Below are 13,349 nucleotides of genomic sequence, written 5' to 3'. Positions count from 1 at the left end.
GTTCCTCCCAATGGGTCATTCTTATTGAATCTCCATACATATCCATCTAGATTTGGAAGATTGTGCATTCAATTTGTCTTCCCATTACTCATGGAATTGAATGGAAGATTCAGTTGTGTTTAAAACCCCAAAAAGTTGTCAGAGTACTGGCATAGATTTGGGCATGAGATGTATGTACATATATGTGTGAAAATATACAATGCTTAAACATGACTTAAAATTTTAAGATGATACCTCAGGTAGAATAAATCCAAATTCATTACAGTTTGGTGGTATTTTTCAGAAATTTTAATTATGGAGCATATGGGTTTACCTATTTTAACTTAAATTGGATTTTCCCTTTTAAAATGTAAAACACATATATTTGTTACTGGAAGAACTTTTAGCTCCCCAAAGACAATTAATTGTTCCTCAAGGCATACCAATTAACAATCTCAAAGTATTCCAATTCCTTCTTTCATTTCTAAACTCTCTACGGTTGACAATCAAAGTATACATGTTTGTCCTGCAACTTTTGATTCTTGTAATCATATGCTAGAAAATAAGGGGTAAAGGATTACTTCAAGCATTACCTGGCCAAAAGCAAAAGGTGATCATTTGACCTCCCAAGACTGCTCTACAAAATCCTAATTTTTGTAGTAAGACTGTCAGTATATTAGAAACTCTTCTAGCCTACTATCACTTAACCAGGTCTCCAGACTCACACACACACAAGCACCCTCCACTCACTCTTTAAAACATAGTGACCAATGCAAATGACACGTTGAACATTTGTGGTTACTGGATTATATTCACATGTTCTCTAGTATGTATTTCCACCAGTTAAACTCTACGCTTGCTTAGAGTCAGCTGGGTTTGTTCCCAAACTAGTTTATACCAATTACACTGTCTATTGAAATTACTGAATAAAAGGAGATGCTACATAAATACATGAAATATAACTAAAAAGGAAGCTCCTGTTTCTATTAAAAATCAAGTGAATGCTTTAGAAAGACTTGACACAAAAAACCACTAACACAAACTTGTCAAATTAGATGTGGGTGAGACATCTGTAAGACAGAAATAAAATCAAAATGTCCAGAAAGATCTCCACTCAAACTGCTTAGTAAATGCATTTAAGTTCTTACACCGATTTAAACACACTAAACCTTAAAACTGTAGAAAATGCCTTACGGGGGTACTTTTTGGAGGACAGAACACCCAGAACTCATAACAGGGGACCTGTATTCAGAGCAAACCTTTGGGCTCTATATTGAAATACTGACTCTGTGTGTGTGTGTGTGTGTGTGTGTGTGTGTGTGTGTGTGTATCTTTTATTAAATTCATTGAACAACTATATTAGTTCTAATCACAATAATAAAAGGTTACATTTTAGCTAGGAAAAATAATAGGCTGGCTGTTTGCCACTTAGATAAAAATAATTTGACTGAATTTTTACACTTTTCATGAAGTTACTATGCCATCAAGGGACATCAAAAGTAATCTTATCCAGCAATTGATGGACCTCTGTATTTCTCCTTCACCTTTCAATAATGCAGCCTGCAGATATGGACCTACAAGTTGTGTGTGCATAGATGACAGCTATCTTTAAAAATACTAATAAATAAAATAAAATAAAAATACTAACAAAAACCACCCAGTTCCTCCCAATGGGTCACTCTCATTAAAATTTCCATACATATCCATTTTGATATGTATAGAAGCAAGCAAATAATTGCAAATGATAGAAGACAGCAAGTGGTAATGTTGCTTTCTTGGTATTTCACCTTGTCATTCTGATCTAGCCCAGCTGAGCTTACTAATGTATGGTATGAATCAATGAGATTTTACAGACTGTTTTGTGCTAAGAATTCCAAGAGTGATTCTCTTTTCACAGTTTTCCATTGAGAACAAAATAGCTTGGATTTATTATGGAATGGAATGACTATTTTTATAAAATTATTCTTTAATGTAAATTTAACTTAATGAGTATATTCTATGAGCAAAGGTTATTCAAGATTAAAAAAAAAGTCAGCCAAGCTGCATAGTCCAACCATTTGTCCATGTTCAGAGTCCAATCACAAATACACCAGTCAAGTTGATTTTAAAACATATTTATGTTAATAAGTGATATATGTGGTATATTTGTATAAAAATGAGTGATTTTATGTATTATGGTTTATCTATATGAGTAAAATATCAGAATGATGCAGCAGTTGTCAAGGTTAGTCTTGGCATCCTTTCAGGGGATCTGCAAGGTCAAAACTATTTTAATGACAATATTTAGAAATTATTTGCATTTGTCATACTTATCCTCTCATGAGTGTAGAATGGAATTTTCCAGAGGCTACATTTCATCTGATATTGCAACAAATTGAGTGCAGAAGCTGATATGAGAATACAGCTACATTCTATTAAGCCACATGGTAAAGAGATGTGTAAAAGCATAAAACAACTGACATTTATTTCACTAAATTCTTTGTCTTGGAAATTAGTTATTTTACATAAAAATGTTATTTGTGCTAGCCTGTAATGAACTTACTACTTTTATTTTAAAATGAATTAAATATTTTTAAAATTCTCAATTTTAATTTCTAATTCAGAAAATATTGATATATATTACCACATCAACAAAAGTTTGAGAACTGCTGTTTTAGAGTGAATATGTAACAGGAAAAAAAAATGACTAACCTGAACAAGAACAAAGTAACGTTTTTTCCATCTTTTCCAAACCTTCTGTCCAAGGGCATACAGATATCTGTTAAGAAAAACAAACAAGCAAAAGGACACCTTGCATGAGCAATGTTGTGGTTCTGTGTAATCATATTTCTTCCACAGGTATTTATTTTTGAGACCAGCCTGCTAAAGGCAAAGTTTCGTTCATTTGGAATCTGAGACAACATGCAGCTTCTGTGTTACAAAACGACTGAGCTTATTCTAGGTTCTTGAAAGGGAATTGATTTATGTGGCTTATCAATTTGTCAGTCCTTACCACAAATTGAACGAAGTAGGAGTTAGAAAGGATAATCAAAGAACCAGTTGGAATTTTATTCTTAGACACACTTCTTAGGAGAGACAAAGGCTATGAATTGAGAACAAGGTACTAAATGCTTCAGTTCTCAGACAACCAGAGCTGAGTAGTGTGGCCTGAGAAGGAGCCAGCTGTAGAGTCAGGAATCCAGGGTGAAGGGTCACTGTCCAGCTGGGTGGCCCTGAGATGTGTCTGCACCAATCTGGGTTTCCATTTTCTCACCTATCAAATGAAAAGATGGGTTTGCTGATTTCTAAGGTCTCCACCGGCTCCGTCATTTGGGGATTTACCTGATTAATGGAAGCATATTGCTGCAAAGTTTTTAAATTATGATGTTCAGATAATAATAAAGATGACATTGTATAGTTTAACATTGTTTCAACCATGCCTTTTGTTTAAATTCACATCGACATTAGTAAACTGAACTGAAATGACTAAAGTAGTAAATAATTTGAGAATATTGTTCTTACTGAATATACAGATGACACACTGAAATATCAGGGAAGAAAAAGGAAAAACTACAAATTAATCAAGCGTGAGCTTGTTGTGGAGAGCTATTTTAAAATCATGCCATGAAACTACATACACACTTCCTACAAAAGTGGAAAACATTGTTAGAAGCTTAAAATATGACAAATAGAGGACTAATTTTAAAATTAAAGAAAGATTTTAAAACATTTTTCACATTCCTTTTTTCTGAAGTGAAGGTTTAACAGTGTAGAGTCTATTCCAACTAAATTTATATACAATCCTGAGTGATGAAAAAAAGAGCATTATGGCTAACAATTTATTGAGGGGCTTAAAATCCTAGACTTTTCTCCCAACTTTTAAACCTAAAATCTTAGCTTAAGTTTTTAGTTTCTGTCTTATTAAAATATTCATAATTCTCTTTGGCAAAATAAAACAAACATACTTTTGTTCCCTCTAAAAACAGTAACACGGGATGTTGGCTAAAGTGTGATAAAACGAATGGGCACTATTATCCACTACTAGTGGGAGTGGTACGTGAGACCACCTTCCCGTAGGGATAACACGGCAATATGAAGAAAAAGTCCTACATTTTTCACTCTAAAATTATTAAGGTAATAATTAGAGGTACACATAAAATTGCATCCTACATAGATACATAGAACAAAGTTATTTATATTATTGAAAACTGATAGCAACTTAAATGTCCAACCGTAGGGGAATTATTTTTAAAATGCCAGCATATTTACAGAAATACTACATTGCTACTGAAATGATGTTTTTGGTAAAATTAATAACACAGAGAATATCTCACTATATAATGTTATATGAAAAGAGCAAGATTCAAAACTATACACATACTTAATGATTTGGAACTTGTAAAATGTATAAATATTCCAAAATATTAGTATTTTAGAATGGTGAAATTATGGCAGATTTAAATTTCCTTCTTTATGCCTGTGTTTTCTAAACCTTCAGAATCAGGAAAAAATATGGCTTACTAAAAGTCAAAATGAAAATAACTAGACTCTTGCATTGGAAATCATCACCCAAATAGCCCAAATCAATTATATATTTCCTTTCAGACATATCGGCTAGCTGAAGTGAACAGTGAGCTTCTATGGTCTTATGATGCCCTTAATACCATTGTCTATGCCTGTGGATGTAATGTGAATTTATTTAATGCCTGGCAGAGACGTCTACTGCTCTTGTTCTCACCTGTTCACTGTTTCTTCTCAAGGTCCCCTTAGAACCCTTTGCCCCACCTTTGCTCTAGCCTCTATTTTTTCTTCTGTGGTTCTAGTGATGTGTTTAGCTGCTCTCTTTCTGTCTTTCCTATGTAATTTCCCCTCTCCTGAAATGAACACACCCAAGCTCCTCTTACAGGGCTAACAGCAATGACCTCATGAGCTACATACTGTGGACGTGATAGATGCCCTCCATAAAAGTACACTAGCAAGATGTGCACTAAATAACTGCCCAGGATCCACAGAGGGCATATGGAATAACCTGTCTGTGACCACAGCATGCTTCTCAGCTCTTTCAAAGTGTCTCACATTGCAGACTGCTGAGACTGCTGGGCAACTGGGTCATACACAAGAGAAAACGAATAGTGATACGCAAACCATCAACACCATAAGACAGTGTCACTCTTGCTGACAGTGAAGGTCCTGCATAAGGAATAACAGTCAGCTGCAACATCATTCAAAATGATGGATTAAATTTGGAATGAAAATGTATGGTCTCTCCGAAGACAACAAGCAGAGGGGTGGGTGGATGGATGCATATATGTTGATTTGGGGATTGGTGGAAGATGTTATAAGAAACAGAAGAGAAAATTTAGAACTGGCACCAAGGTAAGTCTGTGAATGTCAGGCCTTGAAATATTCTGGGCTGTTGCACTATAAAAAAGAACTAAATTGAAAATATACAGAAGTAACAACAGGCCAAAAGTATCCGTAAGAGTTTTACTGGCCATAGAATTTTACTGGCTCCGCACATAAGAAAAAAGAAACAATATTCAACATTCAATTATTTAAAAGATTAAGTGCCTATGAGGAAATTTTTAAAATGCTATACAGAAAAAAAAAAAAAAAAAAAAAAAAAAATATATATATATATATATATGTTTCTGCCCTCTTAAAGTTTTCATATTAGCCAGACAAAATTCTGATGCAAAAAAAGGGCATGAATAAAACACATCAGAAAAGATAATCATACAGAATAAGAATACATTAATTTTAAGTTCAAATTTGAGTGTTTTTCACTATAAGGATGGGTTCTGGTATTAAGTACCAAGTATCACTATTTTTTCTCGGGCATAAAAGCAGATTCTTGGCATAAGAGATGCACTTAAAAATGAGGGAACAGTGAAGAAAAAAGAGCTTGTCGATATTGTTTAAGAGTAAAAACCAAAAACAACTGAACAGTAAGGAATGATTAGGTTGCTATTAAAAGTGATAGCAAAAAATAATTACCAGTGACACAGAAAAATTCTTTTACCATTAAGTTAATAAAGTACAGTCACAGAAGCAAGGGAGAGGAGGAGGAGGTTGGCCAATGGGTACAAAGTTACAGTTAGACAGGAAGAGTAAGTTCTGCTTTCTATTATACAGTAGGGTGATTACAGCTAATAACAATGTAGTGTATATTTCAAGACAGCTAGAAGAAAAAATTTTGAATGTTATCACCACAAAGAAATAAGTGTTTAAAGTGATGGATATGCCAATTCCCCAGATTTGATCATTCTATAATGTATACATACATTAAAACATCACATTGTACACTATAAATATGCACAATTATTATGTGACAATTATAAATTTAAGAATACATTAAATTTTTTTTTTAAAAAGCAGTCACACGAACTCATATCGCATGCCTGGAAAAAAATCCAGAAAAATACAACAAAATGTTAAATGTGTAGTTAATAGCTGGCTGGTGAAATTAAAGATCGATTTCATATTCTTCTTCATGCCTTTCTGCATTTTCACAATTTTCACATTTACCATGTCTTCTTCTTTTTTTTCTTTTTAGTAAGGTTTGTTGGTATAGTTCACACAAAGTAAAATTCACCTATTTTAGGTATACAATTTGATGAGTGTTGACAGGGTCGTGTAACTACCACCACAATCAACTGACAGAACATTTTCATCTCCCCCAAAGTCCCCACATACCCTTTATGATCAATCCCCTCCTCATGCCCCCAGCTCTGGCTACCTCCGATTTTCTTTCTGACCTTACAGTTTTTCATTTTCCAGAATATCATATAATTGGAATTATACAGTATGTAGCATTTTGTGTCTGACTTCTTTCATTTAGCAGAATGCTTCTGAAATTCATCCACATTGTTGCATGAGTCCATTCCTTTTAATCGCTAATCAGTCTATTCCATTGCATAAATTCTCTTCAGTGTGTTTATCCATTCACCAGTTTCTAGACATTTGAGTTGTTTCCACTTTTTTGGATATCGTAAATAAAGCTACTATGAACATTCATATACAAGTCTTTGTGTAGGCCTATGGATTTATTTCTCCTGGATAAATTCTAGGAGTGGGATTTCTGGGTCATATCGAAAGCGTGTATTTAACTTTATAAGAAACTGTCAAACTGTTTTCCAAAGTGTCTGTACCATGTCACATTACTACTAGCAACGTATGAGAGCATATCTTACTTTTGTAGTCAGAATAGAATGACCATTATTAAATATTTTGGGAAGGGGGTCCCTACGACTCTATAAATACTTCTGGTTTGAGTAAGTTGAATACCTAAAGAACAGAGATAAGGGCCTTTGTCTTTTTATCTTGAGTACAGTGGAGAACCCTATTAGCTTTCATGGCTAAATGGGCTTTCCACATTTCAAGGCCATTCTCAAGTTTAGGAGTTTGGACCCATCTAACTTCTTTATAGTTGAATGGTCCTATTGCCTTTGGGAGGGCTGGAGTGTAGAGCGACTGAGGAAAAAAGGAGCCAAAATAATGTGAATATTTGTTAACTATCATATTACCCATTTATCAAATAATATCTGTAAAAATCAAAATGCATTCTCTTCTAACCCATCTTTATGCCTAACATTGCTATTGAATCACTATTCAGTTCTCTCTCTTTTAATGTTCAGTCTTAGGTTCTAAGTTATTTATTTTATGATATCTATACCTCAAAAGATTTATTTCAAAAAAATATATGGAAGTTATACTTAACTTGTTATTATGTTGTATTAGGTAATAGATTCTGTTCATTATACTGACATAGCAATGTTTGAGTATCCTTAATTACTGAAAAACGAGTGGCTCTACACAGAAAGAATGTATCTATACCTACAATTAGTTTTAAAGAATTTGCATACAATAAATTGACTTGACTTCAAATAGTCACAAAATATAATTTGATATTTCTTTAATTATATAAAAAGGACCCTATAGCATCTTGGGGTTATTATTATAAACATCAATTATAAGTGCATACTGCTGTAAAAGAAAAAGATACAGCTGATAGGACTAAATCTATTTGACATACAATGGCAATAGCATTAATTAAACAGATCCTTGATAGCTCTTTACCTGTCATTTATTTCTCTTTCACAAAATTAGTCAGTATTTTTAAAAATCTAGTTTTAATATTTGCTTGTCATCTGAATTCTGGACAAATTGGTTTTTTACTGCTTTATGAAGTATGAGTCTATGAAATAAAGGCGTAGGAGAATATCATCCAGGAAATTTGTTTGTCATCCTGGAGAGAGAGTACCTTGGCTAGTGTACTACAGATCTGCTGGTGGGTTGGCTCTGCAGCTGCCCTCTCCCCAAATATTTTATAACCTGCTGACTCATTACTAGCTTCCTCTGCTTTGTATGATTAACTCAAAAAAGTTGGGTATTTTTAGGATATGTAAATCAGATCTGCCAAATACCAGTCAAACTGAGAATACACATTAACTGGGTTTTATGTGACAATTTATAATGATATCCAATAAAATAAGTATTACACAGCATGAGGGAAGTATTCTAATGGGTACTGTAAGTATTTTTCACCTTATTTTAAACAGGAAAGCAGATTTTTTCTTTCTTTCTTTTTTTTTTTTGGGTAGGGCTTCAACATTATTCGTTTTCATCAACCTACAGAAGTTGGTTTTAAACACATTGTTTTCTCATCTTTGTTAAATTCCTTCAGTTAAGTCGGAAATAGACAGGAAATGAAGAACACAAAACACAAATATCAGCAGTTTTCATGGCCATGCTACATTCTCCAGTATCCTATTAGAATATATCCCTAAAAAAAATTCCCCAACCAAAGTTATATTTTATCCAAGAATGGGGATAAAAGAGATACTCTGTTGTGCATATTTCATAAGCATATATTTCCAATGTTAATTTACACTACAGATAACACTTTTTATACTGAAATGTCTCCAGTGCAGCACGATACTCATGTAAGTAGAGTATTTTGGGTTATTTAAAAATAACTGCTCAGATATTATTTAAAAGTGTTTGCTTTCATCAATACACCCAACTTAAGTAAGGTATTAAGAAGTTGTTCCCTTTGAACCAAAAATTGCCTGCTTAACTTTAAAATCTTCTCTCCTTTCACAGGATTAGGTAACAAAGAAATTAGTAGCCCTAACACGAAGCTTGGATTTAACACATAAGAGTAAAGCCTTGAAGCATTTGGTTTTATAAATCAGTAGGAACACAGTAATAATTGTAAAATATTAATCTCTCTTCTAGGATTATTTCTAATGGAGAGCACTATTTGCTCCAAAGAAACACAGGAATCATTGCTAGGAAACAAGGCACAAAAACAACTAAATGTGAATCAATGTTTACAATGTTTCATTCACCAATGATTTTTCTTTTTGTATTTCTAACCATTCTTAGGTCATATTGTATCCTCAAATATCAGAGATATGAGAAACTAAACTTAAAGTTCAGTTTTTTTTTAATTGTATATTTAAAACATGATGTGGATGTGTAGAATATGTACTATGCTGTTCAGAAAATAGTTGAGAGAAGAGAAAATTTAAAAAACATTTTGCTATTTGCCTACTTGATTTTTTTTTTTTAAGGAAATGGCCAACCATCATGTCAAAATAGTTACTACCAACAAGGTAAACAGCGTATTTTTTAAAATCTTCTTTATCATTAGTTATGGTCACTATAGTATCTCAACACAACATTAAAAATTGTACAACCTCTCTGATGTCAGCGTGATCCTTAAAAGAGTCATCTGTTAATTTAATGAGCCAGTTGGGAGATAACACCACAAGTTACTTCTAAAAGCTTTCATTTGTGGACAATACAGTCTATGAAATTCATCCGAACATTCTGTGACAGGAGGAATAAAAACCTTTCTTTAAATATGTGCTGATCATTAACAAGATGTATTCTAGTACCAATAAAATGGCTCTGAACAATAGATTTCTTGAGTAAAATGAAGTTTGGTAAAAACAAACAAAGCAAAACTAAAATCGGCAAAATTACCATGCTTATTTTTACTGAATTTCAAATACATAATTTACATCTCATCACTTTAACACTGCGATGCTTATAAAACTTTTAAATGCTTGCTTCTGCACAGAACTTTGAATTTTTTTAAAAAAAACAGATTCATACACTATATTCTGTGATTAGTCTTCCTGAAGCAAAAACCTCAGAAATGAGTTTAACTAATAGATTAAGCCATTTTCTATAAATACTGTATATTCTCTACTAATATATAATCACAAAAGTTAACAAAATTTTAAGAACTCATTTTCTGATTAGTTTTAAAAGTTGAGATTTAACTCATCTTCATAACACAATGTTTGAACTATAATATCCTATATTATTCTAATAATAGTAAAGACACAGCTAATATTTTTAAATTATTCCTTATGTGAAAAAGAAAATGGTAACATACAATAAAAAACTCTATCTAAACACTTCAAAAGCACTTTATTAAACCTTTCTAACTTGAAGATTGTTCAAAGACTACTTCAACACAGAAAAATTCTCCAAACATCTTACTAAATATTGTAGTTGAGTTTCAATTAGAGTGGTGGAATACAGTTCTAATAAAAAGGAGAATATGACAATTTATTTGCATTGAGTCCATGCTGTGAGAGTTATGGTTTTACTTTACGATGAAAAATCATCACTAATGAATATTTGAGAAACATAATTGTATCTAGAAGATGGGAATTATTCTGTGCTTGAAAAAAAAAGGACTATCACTTTTGGCAGATCACTTATGAGTCTAGCTTTTTATTCAAAGAAATGGAACAATCAATCTACATGTTGAATGATAAAGGTTTTTCTTCAACAAGCTTTCATTTTTCAAGGAAAAATACAGACAGAAAAAAAAAATCAATATATAGAGTAGTTTAGTCCTGGAAAGGGCTTTTTTAAAGAGAAACCTCAGTCAAGGTTGAAAGAGCAATTAATGCAGGCTCAAAAATCTGGGCCATTCTGATAGAGTTCGGTTAACATGTGGCAGAAGTAATCATCCACTTGTGAAAATGATTTTCAGTTCATTCTCAAACACCTTTCAGACACTCATGATCCCATTTAACTGACAACAATACAGGCTATCTGTGGGCACCATTGCATTTGATGTGAAAATCAACAGGGACCAAATGCCCTCAGGCACTTTCAGTCATCCCTGCACGTTCTCTGCTGCTTGCATAAAAGGAATCTTCCTTTCACTATACTCTTCCTTTTATTTAACCCCACAAGTTTAAGCCTTTTTTTTTTTTTTCGTTTTGTTTTCAGTTAAGGATGAGAAAAGAAACTGATTCCAGACAACACTGGGCATTAAGAAACCTAGAAGTAAATACTTTCCAGTTGGCAGGTGGTTTATGTACTTCCTGAATTCTCATGGGAAAGAGTACAAGAGGTGGAAATGCGAGGAAAGAATCCTCACCAAACAAAATTCTGTAACACTGAGAGAAGTTATGACTGAAGACAAACCAAAACTCTTACTGTTAAGCAAGAAGTTAAAATTTCTATGCTATATATAAACAGAAGACTTATAACAGCAAATTTAAATAAAATGTAGATTTCTTCACTTATTTAGGTATCAAGGTTTGTAAAATTGGTACTGTAAAACTGTCACTCTTCATGAGAAATTCTACCTTCAGCTAGTTAAATCTCAGCTCATGTCAGGATTATCAGATAAGTAAAAGTTTAAGGTATGAATACTATTTTAAAAATTGGTTTGCCATAGCACAATCTATAACAGGAATAGAGGCAAACTGCCAAGACAAGACGACCATAAAACGCCATTCCACCCTCACATAAGACATCAGGAACTACAACTGATCATTCTTAAAGGGAATGTTTTTATATAAATGTCAATGCACTGGCACCTAGAGACAAAATTGAACTGGGGAAATCATATAAGTACTTCTATGACAAGTACTTTTATTTTTTTATTTTTTTATTTTTTTTATTTTTATTTTTTTTCCCCCACTCCCCCTATGACAAGTACTTTTAAATAGATAAATACAAGCCATGCAACCGAACTAAATCAAACTGCACAGATAAATCTTTTATTAAGAAGAGTTTTCCTGATATTTGTCTTTGATTAACTGGTCATCAGCATTCATTTATATCTCAATCAGCAGAAAAAAGTACCCTGGTAACGTTTTTTAATGGATCGTGATCTCTCCAATACTGATGTTTATAAAAGTATATAAATATTTTGGGGTCTCAGTCTTTTATATTTTACAATTGACAAATAAAAAATGTATATATTTATGATGGACAACATGATGTTTTGAAATAGTATACGTTGTGGAATGACTAAATAAAGTTCATATATGCATGATATCAACATATTCAACCACAGAAGGCATATTTTGTAAAGCATAGTTCTATGTTTTTCCTCAATTTAAATGACCTTCAAAATTTTTTCTCCACCTGCAGAAGCTTTACCACTTTGTAAAAAGTTAAAGAAAATCAGTGGGCTTTCCAAGCTGATTATGTCTCAGAAGTGGATAAAAGGGAAAAAAATGACCATAGTGTCCTACAGAACCTTCTCTACCCCAACCGGGCAAACTTATGTAGAGTCAGGTCTATGCCTCCATCCCCTAGGAAGAGGACAGAGGCTGTAACAATGTGAATGTCCCTGGGGTTCAGGCTACGATGTGATCCAAAGGGAAGGAAATCCTGCACCATTTGGCGAAAAGGCTCCAGGGCACCTAACAAGTAAAAGAAAACGATTCACTCATGCAATCCTAGATATTTTTGCAAGATACCCTATTAAGCTTTCCTTTCCCCCAAAATGCAAATGATTTGGCAAGAAACAAAAGTTTTAGGCCATCGTATGTAATAAAGTATATCTTATTGACTATTGAAAATATCTTCTCTTTTACGGTATGATATTCCTAAAGTAAAACAAAATGATCAAACATTGTTTAAAATTATACACAATACAGGTAATCCTGAATTAACCCAAATATTTTAGGCTTCAGTTTCCTTTTCTGTAAATGAAGATATCTGGTACCTTCTTCATATTGAAGAATTCAAGAGAAATGTGTACATCACATGTCCATTTTATAAACTATATACACTCTAAAAAGAAAATCATTGAAAAGATAATTTGGGATTCAGTGCGTCTTAGAACATCTGGACACAAAGAGGTATCACGAAGAAAAAGAACGTGTTTGGTGGGCAAACAAATGTGAGAAATACTGAGTTAAGCAAAGCTAAGTAGGTTCTGTATGTGAGGACTTCTAGGAGCCTGTAGCAGACAGGTGAGTACGTCTCCGAGGGGTGGTGAAGGTGGGGGAACAGTGTCTGCAGCGTCTCCCAAAGTGCAGATTCTTTTTCATAGGACCTCTTGTAGGAGAAATGTTCTCTAGCACACACTTTGAGAAATCAGTTGGACTAAATTACTG

The 13,349-nt window shown here is 33.1% G+C and overlaps 1 protein-coding gene across 13 annotated transcripts in view; it reads right to left on the bottom strand.

Annotated features, from left to right (window-relative positions):
• Positions 1–13,349, bottom strand: part of CADPS2 (calcium dependent secretion activator 2) — a 498,805-nt gene that overhangs the window by 188,157 nt on the left and 297,299 nt on the right. For all 13 annotated transcript variants that reach the window (XM_063101364.1, XM_063101369.1, XM_063101373.1 and 10 more), the window contains exon 9: positions 2,671–2,737. In XM_063101364.1, coding sequence (XP_062957434.1) covers positions 2,671–2,737 — 67 coding nt within the window. The remainder of the gene's footprint in view (positions 1–2,670; positions 2,738–13,349) is intronic.

Source organism: Cynocephalus volans, chromosome 6 (assembly GCF_027409185.1).
Source record: "Cynocephalus volans isolate mCynVol1 chromosome 6, mCynVol1.pri, whole genome shotgun sequence".
Taxonomy (NCBI): Eukaryota; Metazoa; Chordata; class Mammalia; order Dermoptera; family Cynocephalidae; genus Cynocephalus; species Cynocephalus volans.
The sequence above is the reverse complement of the archived record's forward strand: the minus strand, read 5'-3'. Positions and strand labels throughout refer to the sequence as shown.